The sequence below is a fragment of the Panthera leo genome, chromosome B1 (genome assembly GCF_018350215.1).
Source record: "Panthera leo isolate Ple1 chromosome B1, P.leo_Ple1_pat1.1, whole genome shotgun sequence".
In the NCBI taxonomy this organism is placed as follows: Eukaryota; Metazoa; Chordata; class Mammalia; order Carnivora; family Felidae; genus Panthera; species Panthera leo.
In genome coordinates this window covers 169,601,858-169,621,953 of record NC_056682.1, presented here as the reverse complement: position 1 = coordinate 169,621,953, position 20,096 = coordinate 169,601,858, and the positions used below count along the sequence as shown (strand labels likewise).

General features: G+C 42.2%; 1 protein-coding gene and 1 long non-coding RNA gene across 4 annotated transcripts in view; one reads left to right on the top strand and one right to left on the bottom strand.

The window, feature by feature from the left end:
- Positions 1–1,529: 1,529 nt before the first annotated feature.
- BEND4 (BEN domain containing 4) overlaps positions 1,530–20,096 on the bottom strand; it is a 38,491-nt gene continuing 19,924 nt past the window's right edge. For 2 of the 3 annotated variants that reach the window (XM_042936491.1, XM_042936492.1), the window contains 3 exons: positions 18,455–18,546; positions 11,600–11,840; positions 1,530–8,138 (listed from right to left, as the gene is read on the bottom strand). In XM_042936491.1, the coding sequence (XP_042792425.1) occupies positions 7,921–8,138; positions 11,600–11,840; positions 18,455–18,546 (551 nt within the window). In that variant the 3' untranslated portion in view covers positions 1,530–7,920. The remainder of the gene's footprint in view (positions 8,139–11,599; positions 11,841–18,454; positions 18,547–20,096) is intronic. The other variant, XM_042936493.1, reaches the window with a different exon arrangement.
- LOC122218281 lies at positions 8,134–18,532 on the top strand. The gene is made up of 4 exons (XR_006201967.1): positions 8,134–8,306; positions 10,643–10,779; positions 17,167–17,291; positions 18,447–18,532. It is a non-coding gene; the product is annotated as an uncharacterized LOC122218281 (long non-coding RNA).

Genomic DNA, 20,096 nt, shown 5'->3' with positions numbered 1-20,096 from the left:
TGTTAAAAATCAACTGAACATAAATATAAGGATGTATATATGTTGGCTACCTGGGTTCCTTGCATTTCCCTATGAATTTAGGATCAGCTTGTCAATTTCTGCAAAGAATTCTGTGATTTGGATAGGAATTCCATTAAATCTGTAGATCATTTCCAGTATTGCCATCTTAAGTCTTCCACTCCATTATCATTATGATCTAGATCTTTTAAACTTCCTTCCAACTGATGTTCTGTAGTTTTCAGTGTATAAGTCTGGCACTTATTTTGTTAAATTTATTCTTCAGTATATTATTCTTTCCAATATTATCGTAAGTAGAATTGTTTTCTTAAATTCATTTTCAAGTCGTTTTTTGCTGGTGTTTAGAAATACAATTAATTCTTGACTCTCATATCTTGCAACCTGGATGAATTTGTTCCTAATACTTTTTAAAGTGTTTAAATCTGAAGCTTTACCCTATGTGTCTGGGGTAAATATTCAAAATATTTGAGAATATTTGATTACATATTTTTAATGTTTATTTTGGAGAGAAAGAGAGGGAGACCGAATGCGAGTCGGAGAGGGGCAGAGAGGGAGACAGAGATTCTGAGGCAGGCTCCAAGCCCTGAGCTGTCAACACAGACCCCGACGTGGTAAACTCACGAACCATGAGACCATAACCTGAGCTGAAGTTGGACACTTAATTGAGCCACCCAGGTGCCCCTTGGTTACATATTTTTAAGCTCGTTACTTAATAATCCTCTTTTAATGCTTTAGAATAATGAAATAATTTAAATTCCATTTTAATTGGTATTCCAATTCAAACCCAGATTATTTGGATCAAATTACTGCTTCATCCAAAACTGGTTGAAATGTTGCATCTTGTGGTGAAAAAAAATCACATCTTTATGTTTCCCCTAAAATGAAACAAGTGTTTTTAGCTTTTACTTAGTCTGATTTATGAAATAACATTTATTCAAATTTATTATTCTATAATGGTTGATATGCCTGATGTATATTTTATGCAATAACTAAAGTGGGAAGCCACAACCATGCCACCCTATTTAGCCAGAACTATTTTGTTTTTGTATTCAGATCACTGTTCAAAAACCATAAGCAATCAACATTGTTCATTTTTAAAGGTCATGAGTAACAGCTGTAGGATTTTCTCCTCCTTGGTAGAATGGCTCTGTTGAGTAGGAAACAAGTGTGCTTGAAGTATAAATGTACAAAATAGCAGGCATAAGTCCTCCTGGATTCCATGCCTCTCTTAGATCGTCATTAGTTGTCTCTTTCATTCACTAGATTGCATGACTTTTCTGGATGATTTTTGGTCTGTTCTCTGACATAAGTTGAGTATCTTGTATTTGGGTATTAAGTATGTAATATTTTCTTGGCATTCCAAGACAGGCAGAAAAGCCTTAGCTTCAGGGGGCATAATGTTCTTTTCAAAAAAAAAAAAAAACAAAAAAAAAAAAAACAAAAAACCACCACCACCCAGAAAACGTTCTTCAATGAATTGGGAGAAAGACGCAAAAGGCAAGTTGAAACACTTAACAGAGACTTGACATTTATTGTGCAATTTTATCTCCAACAGAACATGTGGCATTCTAGAGGTATATGAGGTCATAAAATCAATACTCCAATTAGAACACCTGAAATAATTGGCTCTAGTAACAAATGTTTCTTATAATTAAAAATATTGAATGTTTAAAAAACTCTTATAACATTTTAAGTTCCTAAAAGAAATGTGCCTAACACTTAAAAAACAACTTACTTTTCTATATAAATTGTTCACAAAAAATTCTTGCTAGTCTATATTACACTATGCATTTATAGTTTTATTAACATATCCCTAGTGGGTATTAATTCTACACAGTACAATCCAATAGAAATTATTCATAGAGAATCAACAAGACTCCAACAATAAAAATATTAGGATCAATGGATCTGTCACAGTTTCTCCACAAGTGTTCATCATAGAAAATAGAGTAAAGGCAAGTTGGCCCCAGCGTTAGGCTGCTACATGAAGTTCCAGAGAGGAGAGACACAGAGGCAGTGCTTACACTGGGCAGGGGCAGGCTGGACCAGTGACCTCGACAGTTTCAGGACCCATCACACGGTCTGGCATGCCCTGTTCCCAAGAAACACAAGCCAGGCCCGCGTGGCCTTGGCAGGCTCTTGAACTTAAACACAGCCAAAGAGATGTTAAAGCCATAACTACAGGAAAGAGTTGACAGATTACTGTATTTTCCTACAAAATCTTCACAACAGTTCTCACAGTGAAATCGTAAATTAAATCCCTTTCTTCCAAACCAGACTCATCAATCTAAGGCTACAAATACAACAAATGTGAAAAGTGAATGAAACATTAGCTCACTGATGCCCAGTGTCATTTCTAACATTTAGGAGTTCCCAAAGAGTATCACTTCACTGAGTTCAAATTTTTGCTTTTATATCCCTGCATTTTTGTACAGGAAATCTACAAAGCAGATGTGAACAAAGTAGCAATTTTAATTTATTCACTACTTAAAAATTTTTTCTAGTCTTTAACATGGAATCTTATGTAAGTCATGTCTTATGCAGAAACCTGGGCAGTTACCAGAGGATATATGGTTTATAAGGTCCTATTTAAGCATCAATGTATTTTAAAGGTGGTTTTTAATAACACAAATATCATCTTTCCCTTGATGCCATAAATTAAACAAAATCCATCCCAAAGTGTTGATGGGATCTGAGAACTTTACTTTGACTACTGGAGAAAACTGAAGTAGTCACCCTGCTTATTACTAAGCCCAAAGTGATCCTCTTATTAGCTGAGTACCTTGAACAGTGTCCTTATCAATACACTGGGATAATAACAGGAACTTACAGCCTCAGAGGATGGTCAGGAGGGTTAAAAGGAGAGAATGCATTAAAGTGCTTAGTGAGTACCTGGTGCACAAGAACTCAATGAGTATCAGTTGTAGTTACTGCTGTTGTTGTTAGTGGTTTGGGATGAGCCTAAATAGTTTTCCAATGTGGCCAGGACCCACGTGGGGCCATTTATACTGCGGCAATTATTCTGAAAACGAACAGGTTTTTTAATGAGTCTCCTCAGCAGATAGATCTTCATTACAATTTGGGGAATTGTGATTCATAAACACCTAGACCTTGTATCAGCCAACTATGGATGGTCACGAGGAAAATGAATGTGGCCATTTTACCACAAAGATTTGGTAATTTAGTGGTTCAACAGCCAAACTAACCAAGCTGGTCATTAGGTGACCTGGACAGAGTCCAGTCCTCTCAATGCTTCTTGCAACTGAATACACTGTAGAGGGTAAAAGTGGTCTCTAATGCATAGATATTATCAGTTATGGTTTTGAATTTTACACACCAAGAGGCACGTACTGACAAGTCGTTACTTTTGCACTTCACACTGGTATCAATCCTTCACTCTCTAAAAAAACAAACTAAATAGAAGACCCAATGCCATTGGCTGCCAATGCAAGTAACTTTGCAGAGGGCCATCAGCTGGGTAACATTTTTCTATTATTCCAAGAGATTATTCCAAGTTATTCCAAGGGAAGAGATCTTCATTCAGTCGTTATATGACTGAAAGAAGCCATCACTGTGTTTACAATAATATACCAGAGCGATACATACCGCTGTTTAGACACATTTACATTAGAGTTCTGACTCAAGCGTTCTAGTTGACATGTTTTGCCAGGCAGCTACGGCAAGTGTCGCCACATTAAACATACACCAGCAAGACTGTGCAAAATCATTCTCTATTATATTTCTAGAAATTGGTATGTAAGAGTTGTCAAAAATTACAGATCTGCACTGTCAAAGACATAGCACTGAATGAGAAAAGTTACGTTTAAGTATTTCCTAAAAATAAAGTTACCCAAGAATGGGATCTTAACAAATGACTGAAATCTAAGAAAAAAACGAAGGAGGTAGTGAATGGGTATTGGGTTTAGATTCTAGAGCACGGGTTTGACAGAATCCAAATGAGAGCAAATGTATGTTTGCTTTTCTGAAAATAGTGCCTGTTTCATCTTGCAGGACGCTCCCTCCATTTTCTGAGAGCAACAGAAGGGAGGACAAGACATTAAAGGTGGCAGGAAAATGGAGAAATCCTGAACCTGTGGATTCTCAAGTTTGGATTATCGTCTAGACTCTGGATATTACAGGAATAGCTACTGGACTTTAAAAACCATTCTATCCACATCTGACACGTGGGGTAGTCAGACCAAATAATACATCGTGACACTTTATACCCCTATAATCCTGATAAATCTTTTAGTCAATGTATTTATAACTGATGAAGAGCCAAGAAAGATCCACAATATAAATTCACTTACTTGCTCTACAGCTGTGAAACAGTTACCAAAGGAAAGGGCAGCAATTTTTTGCGGACATTGTCATTACCCTCCTACATTCCTGGTGAAACCTTACACAAATGGTGACAGTAACCTAAACCCTGAGGTGGAAACTGGGGGTGTAACAGAGAGATGCCCAGGGTCAAGGGCTGGATGTAATATTTTCAAGTAAAAAGTACAAACTTTAATCTTTACAGATTTCCTTCAAAGCATTTAGCATGGGGGTTAAACCATGAGATTGTGAACAGCGCATCTTGAAGACACTGTGAGAAACGTGCCTCTAGTAAAAGTGCTCACACGACAGTGTTCCCCTCCATGTGTTCCGGGCCTACATCCTCTGATAGGGATCACTGAGGTTATCCTGAGCCCAGCAGAACTGCATCTGGGGCTCCAGGTCAGTTTGAAAAGTAGGCATATACTCTTTGTCACAGGATTTTAATTTGGGAAAACACAAGACACATTAAGACACTGTCACTGTTGAGGACTCCTCAGATAGCTGGGATTAGGGGCTAGAGCTAGTACTGATAAAAATGCCAAGTTTAGTCTTTCCTGTCAGGCCAGCCCTGTGACCTCCTTCTGTCATCAAGGAAGTGGAGCATAGCTGCATCCTGAGCTGTTTTCACTCAATCCATTTTACACCAACAACAGAATGACTCAAGGAGGGTTCCAAAAGCTGACACGAGACTAAGTTTCTATCCATGAAAGCAATCGGTCCAATTGACATGTAGAAAATCAACTCAAGAAAACAAGCAACATCTTAAGGACTTCAAAGAGATCAATAGAAAGAGCAGTGAGTTCTTGGTGGTGAGCTTTTAAAATCTGGCTCCATAGAGGCCACACTGGTCTTACAAAAATAAGTGAACATCGCTCGCAAGCCCTGATTTACAAATCGGGTGACCATGCAGGCAACCACCATGAAGCAGGTTAACATAGCAGCCTTAAAGCTCAAATGGTGGCATGGACCAGACTTGAAGGAGAGGACATGGCAGAATATCCAAGCAGATGCTGTGCCACAGCCCAAGTGACCATCAGCATCTGGCTAAAGGAACACAGCTAGCGCGTGAAGGATGTAGTGGGACACCTGACCCGGGGCACATACTCTTAGGTACCAGGCCCTGGAGAAGCATTACAACTGGCTGTGTGATGTGAGTAAGCCAGTCATCTTTCTGGGACTTGGTTTCCCCATGCGCGTAAGAGATGGCCAACCTGTAGTTCCAATACTTTGGAATCCGTGAAGTACTGGAAAACAGCTGATAGACAAATAATCCACCTGGGATGGTGGGAAGGGAGGGAGACCAGGTGTGCCTGTGGAGCAAAGGCTATGAGCAACCATGTAGCTTGGGAGCAGAGCTACCCAGTAGCCTTCTCGGGTGATGATAATTACAGCCAAACAGAAAGTTCCTGTCACGCTCTCTCACAGCAGTGGTGCGAGTCCTAGATCTTTAAACACGTCAACACGTAAGGCTACAGAGAGTGAGGGCAGAGAGCCTCTCCTCATCACCCACACTCAAGACCAGCATGACACAGAGCTCCACCATGATGGGCAGATGTGAAGACATGCCGAATTCTGAAGCTTGCAAGAAAACGTACGAGTTGGAAGTTTTTTTTTAAAGCAGTAGTCAAATATTATTGCTAAAGGAAAAAAAGGACATTGAACGCAGCACTAAGGGTAACTGAAACCTAATGCAAAAAAGCAAAGGTAAGATGGAAATACAGATAATAATTTTCTTCTGGCCAAGATTTCCTCTCACCAAAGAATCTTGTAAGGCGTGGACTTCTCAGACCTCTAAAAACTTTTCAAAAAGTCTCTTTCTTCCGTGGATGGCCAAAGAACAGTTGTTACCTGGTTCCCAACCAACATCACATTTGCCCTTATCATTTCTTTTACTTACAAATGTTAGCTAACTTGCCCAAAACGGGATTGAAATATTAGTTCTCCCCACACCACTGAACAGATCTGACAAAGAACCATCTCTATGAACACTAAAGTTTTTAATGGATATAACTAATAATCATAACAAAAGCTAAAGAAGGACCGTTTCCAGGGCCGTGCATACAGCTGGTGCTAAGTACTGAGCATAAAGGGTAACTTACTGTCTCACAGAAAATGGTCACAAAAACCTCCTCTTTATAAATGGATGCTCATAAACTTTCAGTGAATTTCCAACCCATTTTCAAAGCCCTTAGTCATGTTTGTAGAGTGTTAATAACCTGCAGTAACTTCTGCCCATGTAGCCCTATACTCTACAAAGAATGTAACCATCGGATCTGTGTGATGGAGGAAGCCTCTCCTGCCATCCAAATAGGAAGCCCTCAGAAAGATTCTAGCACCTCCACAGTATTTATAGGTAAGGAATGCTCTCAAAGACAGTACTAATTTCCCAGAAGGAGCTCAACAAATTAAACAGGGGAACACAAGTGGGAGTGCTTTAGTGTTAACTTAGCCAGAGCTTGTCGCTCAAGGGAACACTGAGCGGGAAGGAGGCACAAAACATTGGGATGAAACATTTTCATCGGTGACAACAAGTAACAAAAGTTTGGTGCAAACTGTAAAGATCAACTCAGCACAGAGAGACCCTCACCTTTCAGAGAAATTACAGACAAGCCTATTGCATAGCTGTCAGAACGGCCTCGAAGCTGTGTGTATACAATTCCAGAACATCTGGTCAATTCAGTGAGTCCCATCAGTCACACCACTTGTTTGCTCTTCAGTGCACCAAACAACTAATTGATTGAAATTCTCATCGCTCAGCCCATCACTCTGGCAATGTGTCAACAGAACCTGAGTTAAGGCCGTGGAAACTGTGGGTCTATGAACCTACAAAATTAAGCATTTGAAGGGGTTTTGGATCCTGGAGGTTTCTTGACTGACATAAAAAGAAAGCTTGCTGTTTGTAAACCCCAGAGATCATGTAGTGCCTTTCCAATCAACATGGTAGAATTTTAGGGGGTTAAAATAACTGAAAAAGAACCCAGCTGATTTCCAGTTAATCACTGTCTGGCAGTGCCTTTTCTCTGGCTTGTTTTTAATATAGGCTTTATCAAGGTAGAAACAGCATACAATGTCACCTAACCTAGGTCTTCGCTGAGAAGTATGAATTCAAGTCTTTGTAAACTATAGACAACTAATTTGAATTAAAGTAAGAGAATGTTTGTTCATTGTCCCTCAAAATAACTCCATGTCTCTACCTCCTCTCATGGGCAGGGACTCTAACTCAATCTTCTGTGAGGACCAGCTCTGTTCAGGAAGCAGCACTTACTTGAAGATTTCAGACAGCTGACCAGGAGCTCACCTGTTCTTTTTACCTCCACTGTCTAGCTAGTAATCATTCCAAATCTCGTTTGTTTCTTTCTATAATATCCCGAAAGTCTGTTGCAGGCTCCAGAGACTTCCCAAATAACCCTAAAATGGATTTCTATTTGGGAAGTGTGGCAGTAGGTCAAGAGAGTTAAGGTTAGGGATGTGGAAAGTCTGACAGGAGGACATGCTTTGGACTCTCAGGTGATGATAACAAGACATTGACAACTGGAACTCTTCGGAGGACCAGCTACTACAGTGTAAAGATTTTGTCCACTAATCCCCAGACCCATCCTGGGAATTTTTATTGAAGACCTCATCCTGGGAAGCCTGGTGATCGATCCCTTCATAAAACGAGCCACCGTTGTGCAGGAAAGTCCCTACTGCCCGCCCCTGCCGGGCATGACCCACAGCGTCGCTGAACACTTTGTTTATTTGTTCCTCAGAGGGCATCCACCAGTCGGGGTTGGAGGTACAGTGCATCCTAATGAATTCTGTGGGAATAAACACAACAATAAAGAGAGAGAGAGAGAAACAACTGGTTTTTGCAGAAAATGAAAGACAGGCTGCTTAAACATTTACAGAAGCTCTACAAGAAATCTTTATGGGAAATCCAATGTAATGCTATGATGATGTCACTCCTTAGACTCAACTCACTACATGTAAGTTTTCTACTCATGTGCAAAAGTAAAAATCCTAAGGAACATCTCCTATCGAAATGAAAGGTAAATGTGATCTGTAAGATGTACAAGATACACCACACTTGGTAAGAGTTATGAAGTACATTTCAAACCTATGGTGGCATCTGCTCACATTTTTACAATGTTAACTATTTCCGGAAACACAGCAAATATTATTGGCATGGTATTCTTTAAGCTGCCACTAATCTGCAGATTAAGTGCAACAGGATTAACAAAATCTCAGTGACTGAGAAACTGCCCAAATTGTAGCTCAGAACAGATTTTCACATTCTCAACATGTATCATAGGTTATGCTTATTTCTCTCATTAGAATGTCCATACATGTACTGACAAATTATTTCTCACATCAGATTTCTTCTAAATACTTAATTTCACCAGAAGGCAATCAGCATGCCTAGAAGGGTATGTATATAGAAAGTAGCCAAGGCTCCCATAAAATAAACTCGGCTTCCAAATGACCTATTCTTCCTGTTTTCTCAGGGGGTCAGGCCACAGGCATAACTCCTACCTGGCTATTTTAATGTGAGCCCTTATAAACTGAAGTGAGCATTTTGAAAAAAGTTCTAAGTCAAACTGTGTTATTTTTGCATAGCTGATTCTAAGTCCAATGTGACTATTATTTACACAGTTTCCTCTCCAACAAATGCTCCCTCTACAAAACAGGTCTGGTTGTAGGACTGGATTTGTCTAAAATTACTGCATGCAATTCTGGCCCTATCTGCCTTTAGGAGATGCTGATGCTTTTCAAGTACTTGGACCTCAAAAATCTCAAGAACTGAACTATGCTCATCTTAGTAGATAGAGTCTAGCTCAGCCGAGAAGCAGGGGCATCACTGAGTTCACTGGCATTCCCTTCAATTTTGTTCCTGGGGTGAGAACCTCGCTCATCTCACCAGAGTCCCAGCCTTGGTTACCTTCCTCAAGGGAAATAACAATGCTTATTCAGGAACTCATCCTCCAAAACTGCCAGAATCAGATGGCTTATCCTTGGGTGCAAGCCTGGGAAACACTGAAGGCTAACTCCCTGATCCTCTTCTGTCCCCCTCACACCCCTATGGTATTTAGTAAGTATTCAATAACTGTTGTAGTTTCCCGTCGTCTCTGTCCAGACTCTTCACTCCTATCAGCAGGAGAATTTAAAAGCTAAGGAATGAGGACACTGTGACCTTGCAACTCTGAGAATGTGCCCGCTCTATGACACCTCTCAACCTCCACCTTCTCCTTAGTGTCTGTTGCTGACACAGGACTTTCTCTAATATTGTGGTAAAGACTATTAAAAACTAAATGCAGAGTTCACTCTGTTACACAGATAGGAAGCATCTTCACAGGCCCTCTTCCCTCTAAGGTCAGACCACCTTCAGGAAGGGTCAACCTGGAGTTTGGTTCCATTTCAGAAAGCACCCTGTTTTCAAAGAGTCCAATGGTCTGAGGTTTCCTTGGCTGTTCTAATCTTGCTCACAACAGGGATGTCCACCTTGGGAATCACCAGGTCTAAACCTTTATGAAAGGGATGCCATCTGGGTCACAGGAAGGCCTTAGGATTTCAGCCTTTGGGACAAGCATATAAACGCTCTAATTGGCTGCCCCTGACACAAACAGTCACCACGTTCTGCCTGTGTATTCTCCACCCATGGGCGGGTGGAAGCCTGTGGCTGTGTCCCAAGGTGAGGCACGAGCTGGAGAATGTAGATTCTGGTCAGCCAACCTGGACTTTGTCAGTGTCACGGTGGGTCAGGCAACATGCTCAGGGCAGCAGCACTGTGCTTTGGGATGCATGTTAATCCCCCAGTTTCACTGACTTGCTGGTTAAAATGTAAACCATTTAGTAAGAATTTCTGGAAAGGGATACAATTGTGAGGCCTCTTGTCCTGACTCCCCTTATAAGCCCCAGGGCAACTTCTTGGAGTACAGTGTTCCCAGGAGCGCCCCAATCTCACAAATGCCTCTGTCACTCTTGGTGAGTAACGCTGTCAGCTCTAATGATGTTGAGAAATAAAGGAAACTCTGGCTTAGTCTGCTAACACCCTGGAAATTTCCATCACCCACTGAGTAGGTGGAATTTTCAGACTGGCCAACAGGCGGTGCTCTGGCTCACCCATGCCTAGGGAACACTGGGGTTTTCATTCCTGGTGGTTTTCTCTCCTGGTGGTTTTCTCAAGGATGGGCCACCTGAACCAGAATCACCAGCAATGCATGCCTCTCTCACTCCTACTCCAGACGTGCTAAATCGGAAGCCTGGGGGCTGGGGGGAGGCACTGAGGAATTACAGCTGCTAACAAAATCTACACATGTCTTAGGCACCTGATCTTGCAGAATACTGTGGGCATCCCAGGAGGGAATGCTGGAGTGTCCTTTCTGAAAACAAGGCCTCATCAGTAATGATGTTTCTTCACTGTGATTTCTTCGCCAGGAAATATTTTGATCCCTGTCTCAAGTAAGTTATTAATAAGCTTTTCCAACCAATAAAATTACTAGTGAATTATAAAGGTTAATGTTTGAGCCTTTTGATGTGAATTTGTCATGTGTGAACAGTGTTCCTGGTGGCGCTATAATGTTTCTACTTGTCTAAATCTGTGTTTATTTGCACCTGCTGAATCAACTGTGTAGCTCTTGATTCCTCCTTCTCACCCTCTGCCTGGCCTACCACAGTGTAGATCAGCTGCAAAGTAATCAATTGTTAATACTGAGGAAACGGTAGCATCTAAGTAGTATTTTTAATATAGAAACTTCAAAAATGCTAACAAAATAAAGTTTGATGGGGCCAGGAATACTTTAGGCACCCCGATTTTAAGGGAAATTAATTCTAAATAAATTTAATAAGGAGTTAGGTGCAAGTACTCTTGAGGAGGTAGCTGGCGGGTGGTGGGAGGCACAAGCTGCAAATGGAAATGGGATATATCATTTTACTAATTTTTGGCAAATTCCACGTCCTCCCTTTCTCCGTGCATTTCCCAATGCTCCAGTTTTGCTGGAGGTGGCCTTCTGTGGCAGCAAAGAAACTCTAGATTTAAAGCGTGAAACATGAGGTGCTATGCAATGCTTATGTGCCACTAAGTGAGAACGCCAAGGCTAAAGCAAACGAAGGTGTTTTAAAGAACTTCTCGATACCAAGTAGATGGGCCACATGAAGCCTAGAAAGGTCTCAGCGGAAAAAACCAAAATACAGTAAAGGCTGAACACTTGCACGGGGGAGCCACAGCCAATGCAGTGAAATGAGATCACAGATGGTGACACTGAGCGGAAGGATGCAGTACCTCGGAGGCATGTTACTTTAACTGGATCCAGAGGGCGTCTTTCAGGACCTGTCTCTCCTGACTGCACTGACCTTTTCCTTTTCCCAAGGCCGCATGAGTACTTAAGCTCATCGGTTGTGAAAACAAATCTGATGAGGTATCGAAGGAGCCGTCTCCCATCTTTCTTTGAAGAATTTACCGCCTCGTCCCACTGTTTGCTCGTTATGTAGACAGGATAGTTGTTCAACAGCTGCTTGCTTCCCTGGAAAAGCGAAGTATTTTCTCATTACCTTAACTTAGCCAGCCAGCCAGCCAGCCAGCCAGCCAGCCAGCCAGCCAAGGCGATCTCCATTTCAAAGGCAAACATGCTTTTTAACCAAGTGGCTCTGCTGACAATGAACCAGGTACTGAAGAGCACAGGTAATTGCTCACACTGAGAACGGGCACTTTTCAAATTACATTTGCATTTTCTATAACAAGAGCCAATGAGGTATAATGAACACCTTTGAAAGAGGAGCTATTTATAACTTGCATTTTAACAGGTAGGTTAAAATGTGTCAAGATCCAATGACAGTGAACAGTATTTAAATATAACCCGTAACTTTCCTTTTCAATCTATTAAAATATGCAAAAATGACTTTGAAGAGTGTGATCAAACAGGTCTCTTCATCCTTTGGTTGGCGGTTAAGTATTTTTAGAAATGATGCTGGTGGTCTATTTTCATAAGGTATTTATTACTTGTGCTTAATTCGCCTAACACCTGATAGCCACTGCATAACAGTGGAAATGACATTAAAAAGTGAATTTAAAAAAGGGAGAATTGTGAAAACTAAAGAAAAAAAAAATCAGTAACGCAAACCAGGTTTCCTCAAATTATAGCTTCTGCAAATGCCACTATGTCAACTCAAAATTTTTCTTCCTTTTCATCTTCTTAATTTATGTCTGCTATAAAATTCCCAGGCTCAATAGCTGCAGTGGGACTAATTACAGGAATTTCTGTAACATTTATAAGCCATGTTTAGTCAATTCCACCTACACAACCATTACTTTAGTTCTGGTTGTCCATAAAATTCTACAGTCCAGGACAAATTAATTAACCCATGATCTTAGTTTTAATGTACTCCTTCCCTAGTAATTAAGGTGTACAAAATAAAGAAAAACTCATTCAGTTTTACAACTCTGCAAATTTACTACAGGTTATAAATTTGGCACTGTTTGGGTCTGATAGGGTTTTATTTCAAAAACTGCTGTTAGTTAAGCACTGAGAAGGGCAAATGGCACAGGACCCAGGAGGACAGGCGCAGACAAGACTGTCCCCTAAAGCTGCATGGAATCACACCCGGGGAAAGTCATCACCACACTGGTCACACTTCCTTGAACGAGAAGGAGTGTGGCTCAGGTTCCTTGTTATAAGGGAGGCAGCTGAGGCACACGGTTTATACTCTGAATTTAGACCAGCTGCAGTCTGAACTGAATCTTGGTTCCAGGTGTTATTTGTGTTTCTTGAGCACGTGACTTCAACTGGTTGCACCAAAGTTTCCCTGTTTATAAAATGGGAAGAACTAAATTATCGTGGGTTTAAGACTTGAGTATAGGGGAGCACGAACCAAGACTTGGCTCTGGTGCTGTAAATGATCACAGATGGGCAAGAGTCCAGAGGTTCAAAAAGGGTCCCCTCAGCCCAGGCTGCTCTCTCACAGCCCGGGGTGAGAGATGGAGGGATGATGGGAGTCTGCGGTAGCACAGAGAAGCAAGGAGGAAAGATACAGAATCCAAGAGGGCAGGCAACCATTCCAGTGAGCCAGGGTGTGGGGGACTGAAGAGTCAAGGTGATTCCCAGGTGAAATGGCAGTGTCCTTCACAAAGACAAGGAACAGAGAGAGGGTCACGGCATGGAGGAGGAGATAGATCGCAAGGGAAGAGAATTCTCCTGCTTCCCATGCACAGGGAGGAAAGGGTTTGCCAGGGTTGTGATTAGTGGAGCTCTCAGGACAACAGGGTGGGGCCCGAGGAATGTGGAATCCAGGGCTGGTTGCCTCAGACCACAGATTGTGTCAAAAAGTATTTCTGTGGAAGAACATTACTGATAACTGCCACCACTTACACAATCAGCGATGCACAGACTGAGGCTAGCCCCATGCACTCTGTGGCCTTGGCCCCTTCGCTGCTCACACGTGGTGCTGCCAGTACCCTGGCAGAGCCGGGCTCTGGGGCAAGCCTCAGACAGGTGACCGACATGGAAGCTTCAGCTCTGTCTGTCAAACTAAGGATAATGATCCCCGCTTGCAGGTTTGTGGTGGGGAAACCACCCATCTCCCCACCTGAAGATAAGCCCACGAGGGCTGGGGTTTTTAGTCTGTGCTTTACTCAGTGCCTTATTCTCAGGGCTGAGAACAGTGCCCGACACACAGTAGGTGCAGTGAGTATCTGTACAATGACTGATGCAGTAGATGCTAGTGTGGCTGCTATGAAGCACACGCTCAAGAATGGTGGCTACAATGAAGAGTTCTTTCTTGTTTTCTCTCTCTCTCTTTTTACTGCTGCGGCACTGGGACATTTGAAGAGCTTCTGATGAATAGAAATGGGCAGAGTGAAAGATCTTTAAGGAGAGCAACAAAGACAAGGGGCCATTAAAAGCTGGTACTAGGGTCAGAGGGCTTCTGCCAATCCTTAATTTAAGATCATCCTTTCAGTGATGGTCCTTGTAAGTACACCTGTCAGCCTCAGAAAAGGAGACTGAGCAGTGGGTTGTTAAACCTGTTACTTATTTAATGTTGTGCAAGTTTATTAAAAAATATTTTTAATGTTTGTTTACTTTTGAGAGAAAGAGAGAGTAACAGAGTGAGAGCAGGGAAGGGGCAGAGAGAGAGGGAGACACAGAATCTGAAGCAGGCTCCAGGCTCTGAGCTGTCAGCACAGAGTCTGATGTGGGGCTCGAACTCATGAACCACGAGATCATGACCTGAACCAAAGTCGGACACTTAGCCAACTGAGCCACTCAGGAGCCTCTAATACTGTGCAAGTTTTAAAAACAGCTTTCCCGGGGCACCTGGGTGGCTCAGTCGGTTGGGCGTCTGACTTCGGCTCAGGTCATGATCTCGCAGTTCATGGGTTCGAGCCCCACGTTGGACTCTGTGCTGACGGCTCAGAGCCTGGAGCCGGCTTTGGATTCTGTGTCTCCCTCTCTCTCTGACCCTCCCCCATTCATGCTCTGTCTTCTGTCTCAAAAATAAATAAACGTTAAAAAAATTTTTTAAAATAAATAAATAAATAAATAAATAAATAAAAACAGCTTTCCCTTGGGTGTCTGAGCTCATTGGGCAAGACAGGGTTCCTGTAACTGTTTTGCCAAGGATGTTAAATCCTTTTCCAAGGTCTCACAAGACAAAAGGTGGAACTAGGAACCTGGTCCTTGAATTCAGAGCCCACCCCTAAGGCCAGGGTTGAGTCTGTTTCAAGATGAGAGGTGCTGGAGATGAGGGAGCTCAGAAACCAAGGAATGAACTTTCTCAAATCCTTAAAAAGAATCCACTCGTACAGAAGAGCTCAACAGCTCTCCAAAAAATGAAGCTCTCCATAAGTGTAGAAATACCATTTGGAGGTAATTTTCTTAAAAAAAAAAAAAAAAAAAAGGAAAAGCAGGAAGAAAGTAATTTATAGCCCCAAACAACTCAGATGCTCCCTGTTTTAAGGATGAGATTTACCATACTGTTTTATTTTTTTTAAATGTTTATTTATTTTTGAGAGAGAGAATGTGAGCAGAGGAGGGGCAGAGAAAGAGGGAGACACAGAATCTGAAGCAGGTTCCAGGCTCTGGGCTGTTAGCACAGAGCCCGAGGCGGGGCTCGGACCCAGGGACCGTGAGATCATGACCTGAGCCGAAGTCAGATGCTTAACCAACTGAGCCACCCAGGAACCCTGAGATTTACCATACTGCTTTACCATAGTTAATAGAAATAAAATGTGATCAATAATACTGAGAAAATGCCCACATGCCTGAAATGACAGTAAAAACAGCATAATAATGGCGATGATGAGTAATAAAAAAGTTTGAATATTCCTATCCAGAGGAAATGTAGATATGTCCCTTTTTTATGTTTTCATAAATTCTGATTGCATAGTCTCTTCAATTAGCCACCAAGAGGTTATTAAACTCTCATCTATAAATCACTTTGAAAAAACCAAAATAAAAAGCATTCATTTAATGCATTCACAGACTCAAACAAATGGAAGACATATTACTTAACATTTAAGTAACTTCTGAATTACTCTTAGGAACAATGTGCTCTGGGAGCACAGAGAGGGTATGGTAATCAGGGAGAACTTCTTGGAGGAAGTGGGCTTTTTAGAAGTGTTTTTCTGTATAACAGAAATGTCAAGTTGGGAAATGTGGACCCTATTCTAGGGAGTAAACAAAGGATTTCAAGCATGTGACATTTATTCTGGAATAAGTACTGGTTTAGAAAACTAACTTCCTAGTGTGGAGAAAGGAGAAGAATATGTTGCATAGTCCAGGTAAAAAGTGTGGGGAGAGAGGTAGAGAAAAGAGACACTACTCAATGTAGCTGTGGAACAAGCAGATGTCAGGAATGAGGAAGGAATCAGTAATGCCTGAGAAATTTCTGCCTGGGGTTGTTGCTGCCTTTACTGCAGAGAAAACAGGGGTAGGGATGGGCATTCAGAGGCTATGCCATGAGTTTGAGGGTGCAAGAGCATTCCACTGGTGGTCAGCAGTTGGACACAGTGGCTGGGAGTTGGGGACTGGTGGCCCAGATCTAGATTTGGGACTTGTTAACCTGCATGTAGCTGGTGTTCAGAGAGAGAACATAACTGACTGGAGAAGGGCAGTGGATGGTGAGAGAGGGAGATGAAAGGTGACACTCTGGGGAAATGGTGGATGGAAAAGGACAAGGAAGGAGAAGACAGTCCTGACACTGAGTCCAAGAGAAAGAGCATGGAGCAGAAAGGTGAGGTCCTGGGGATAATGGAAGCTGGAAAAAGGGCCCCTGCACTGGCACTGGGAATGTCCCCAGGGCCACTTGCAGAGGACTCTGGTAAGTAGTCAAGGTGCAGCCAGATTCTTGGGGGCAAAAGAGCAAGTTGGAAACCAAGAATGGAGTAACAAATACAGACCAGTCTTTCAAGTGTTTAATCTCTAAAGAAATGAGGTGGCCATTCTGCAAGTGCCTTCAATGACAGGCACTGGAGACATGGCCCAACCTTCAAGGAGCCTGATGCATGGTGGTGCACAGTGGAAGGGTGGACAGAGACTGCAGTGCGTGATGGAAAGAGAAAGAAAAGATGGTAATGGAGGGAGTGTGGGAGCATCAAGGGAAGGCCTAGTTTCATGGTGTTTGATACTCAGAGGAGTGACCCGGTAAATCGGTGCACAAGACAAGGAATAACTGATGGCACAAAGCCCCAGAAGGGGGAGGGGAGCATGGATGAAAGAACAGGCGTGGATGGGTAGCCCCAACAAGGGGCAGAGGCATGGCTTCCTGGGGGCACCAGGTGTGCCAGAAGGTAGGAATCAGTGCAGCAGAATTCACCGGATTGACTTCAACTTGGTATCGCTTACTTTTTTGCAGAATTCAAGAGAGGGAGGGTGATGGCCCCAGGGACGGGGCACTGGAGGAAAGGGGCAGACACTCTGAAGTAGCTCCTCCAAACTTCAGGGAAAGGGAGTGACTGCCAAACATGTCTCATGCCACAGGTGAGTTTCCGTGTCTTTTCATTCTCTGGTCTATTTTATGTGCAGAAAAGTGGGGAGTGGTGTTTTCTTGTCTATCTTCAGCAGCGAGGCACGGGGTCAGGGTGGGAATGGCAGGTGTGAGGCTGGATCTATGAAGTGGATAGCACAAGGATAGAATTTTTTAATTTTTTAATATTTATTTTTGAGAGAGAGAGAGAGAGTGAGTGAGTGGGGGAGGGGGAGACAGAGAATTTGAAGCAGAATCCAGGCTCTGAGCTGTCAGCACAGAGCCCGATGTGGGGCTCAAACTCACGAACCATGAGATCATAACCTGAGCCAAAGTCAGACACTTAACTGACTGAGCCACCCAGGCGCCCCTTGAGAAAGGAATTTCAAGATGATTTCAACTAGACACAGACAGTATGGAAGGATGTGTGAAGACGAGATGAGAAGGTCCACAGCCTGCTGTCACCAGTGAACAATTCACCTTGCCAAAAGAAGCAAACTACGTAAAAAGAGCTGACATACTGCTATCAATCTAGGACATTTCTAACCTCAGCACCATACGGTGCTGTTGTTACTTCCACTGGATTTAGGTTCTAAAGTCTGTATGATTAAAACAACATATTTCAAAACCGAGCCTTGAAAATCTTGTAAAAATGTACCATGTTTAAACTGACATACCATTACCAGCAGAACAGACCCTTTCTCCTACACTTTGGAAGGGGCGGTGGTTGCTCCTACCAAGGTCCAGAGGAAGAAATGCTCATGTTTCAGAGCCCAGGGTCTGGTGAACACCCATCTAAAAATCAAGAAGTGTGGGAGGTGCCTTAGAGCAAGGGGTTTTTTGGAATACTGGCTCTGCCAGAGAAGGGCAGGCTGGTGTTTCCCATTTCAGCCCCTGTGCCGCAAGAATGCCAAAAGACTTGCCTATGCCATTTAAACTGGCATTTCTTTACCGCCCCCTCTCAAGAGTACAGCGTTGAATCTTGGTGAGTCAAGTACACGTATGATCTTCCTCCAAAGTACATGGACTCATAGGTAATAAGCACCACAGACCTCAGAGAGTCAAAAATGTGTCTTGCTGGCCATCTGTTCTGGCGCATCCGTGGAAGCTATTGAGAAGCTTGGCCTGAAGGAAACTTCAGACAGAATGATGTCTACCTTTTTCCCTAGGAACCTACCTCGGCGGGCTGGTCGGCTGGCTGGGGGATCAGGAGCTGGTTGTGATGCTGCAGCACAGTCTTCAAATAATCCAGAACGGTCTGGCAGGGCACTGGGTGGGAGAGATGGCAACGATTACACATTAGCTACCCCGGGACAAGGAAATCAAAAGCTTTAAAGTTTGAAGAGATTTTTGATGTAAACATTTAAATAAAAAAAGACTTATTTTCTAAAGGAAATAGAATCTTCTTTCATTTGACATCCGTAGTTATTTCAGTTTGTAAATACAGAACAGATGCTATGATTTGGGGAGAATTTTTAGGCTCAGCACAATTCACTGAAAACTTTCAAGTCATACTTACTCTAAGATGGATTTGGGTCAATAATATGATCAATGAACCACTCACAGAAGATATGTATCTTGACTTCTTTGACTCAAGTTGTAACATCAGCACTCAGTGATGTTTTTTAAAATCAAGGTACTGCAAACTAATGTTTTGCCAGTTTTTAATTAATAATATAATGCCCAGTTTTACTCACAGATTCACTCCTAGCTCTGCAAGCAAGCAGGAATGCCATGCAGTGTACACCTGCTTCCCAATGTGGATACAGCTAGCCAGGGTTTTTACTCATCTGGTCCAATACAGAGTTGGTTACTGTGTATTTCATTAACCGTTGCACTAATCTTTTGAGGTTGAAGCTCATAGATTCATTGAATAATTACCATAAAACTAAACAGATAGTAACCCAACACGGTACATTTTTTGTACCACTGCAGAAATAATTCCTACATCTTAAGATTGATATAAGAGCCATTTCAGAAGTAGTACTAATTGCCTTTAAAGGTCTTGGTAGCTTAGTTAATAACCCAGTTTATAGGAATTATTGCCACTATCTGTCTCAGATGTGTGTTTTCTTTAGCTTTTTTTTTTTTTTGTCACAGTAAAGAAAATAATAAATATTTAACCGAAATCCCCAGTTTAAAGTATCACCACTGCTTCTTGGTTTTTCTTACCTTTTTTTTTTTTTTTTTAAAGATCGCAAACATAAGTTACCATCTTTATCTACACAGCTAATAGCTTTGGGTTTTTTAGGTGACATCACGGTGTAATATAACAAATCAAAAAACTACATCAACATCCTTTTGAAGAATCTGAATGATAGGAAGTAGAAGTAGTTTAAGAATCTTGCCAAAAAAAAGTACCATATATTCTTAAATAACCATCCTTATGGACCTGTGTATTATAGACCTGTCACAGGCCATGCCTAAGCAGTCCTTCGACTATGGTCTTCAAATTGGAGAAGCATTTGCCGAATAACCACAAACTCAACAAAAAGAAGGCATACGTGCATCAGTTTGAAATAGGCCTTTTATTAAACCAAAGTTTAATAAAACCTGTCAAGTACCTCTAATTCACTGGCCTGTTAAAAGCCTAACCCACTTTACTGACGCCACAGCAAGTTAAGAATGACTCTTTTGTTAATGGCATTGACTGTGGGGGGAAATGCAGGGGACCTGAGAAGCTAATGCTGAGTTCCGGGTTTCCACTATCTGTGTGGCCCCACTGAACTTGTGTCGAAGTCTCCTGCAACCAGCGTGGAGTGGGAGGCTCCCAATGGCAGCACTGTGTCCTTCCCGGTTTGTGCTCAGAAGCAAACACC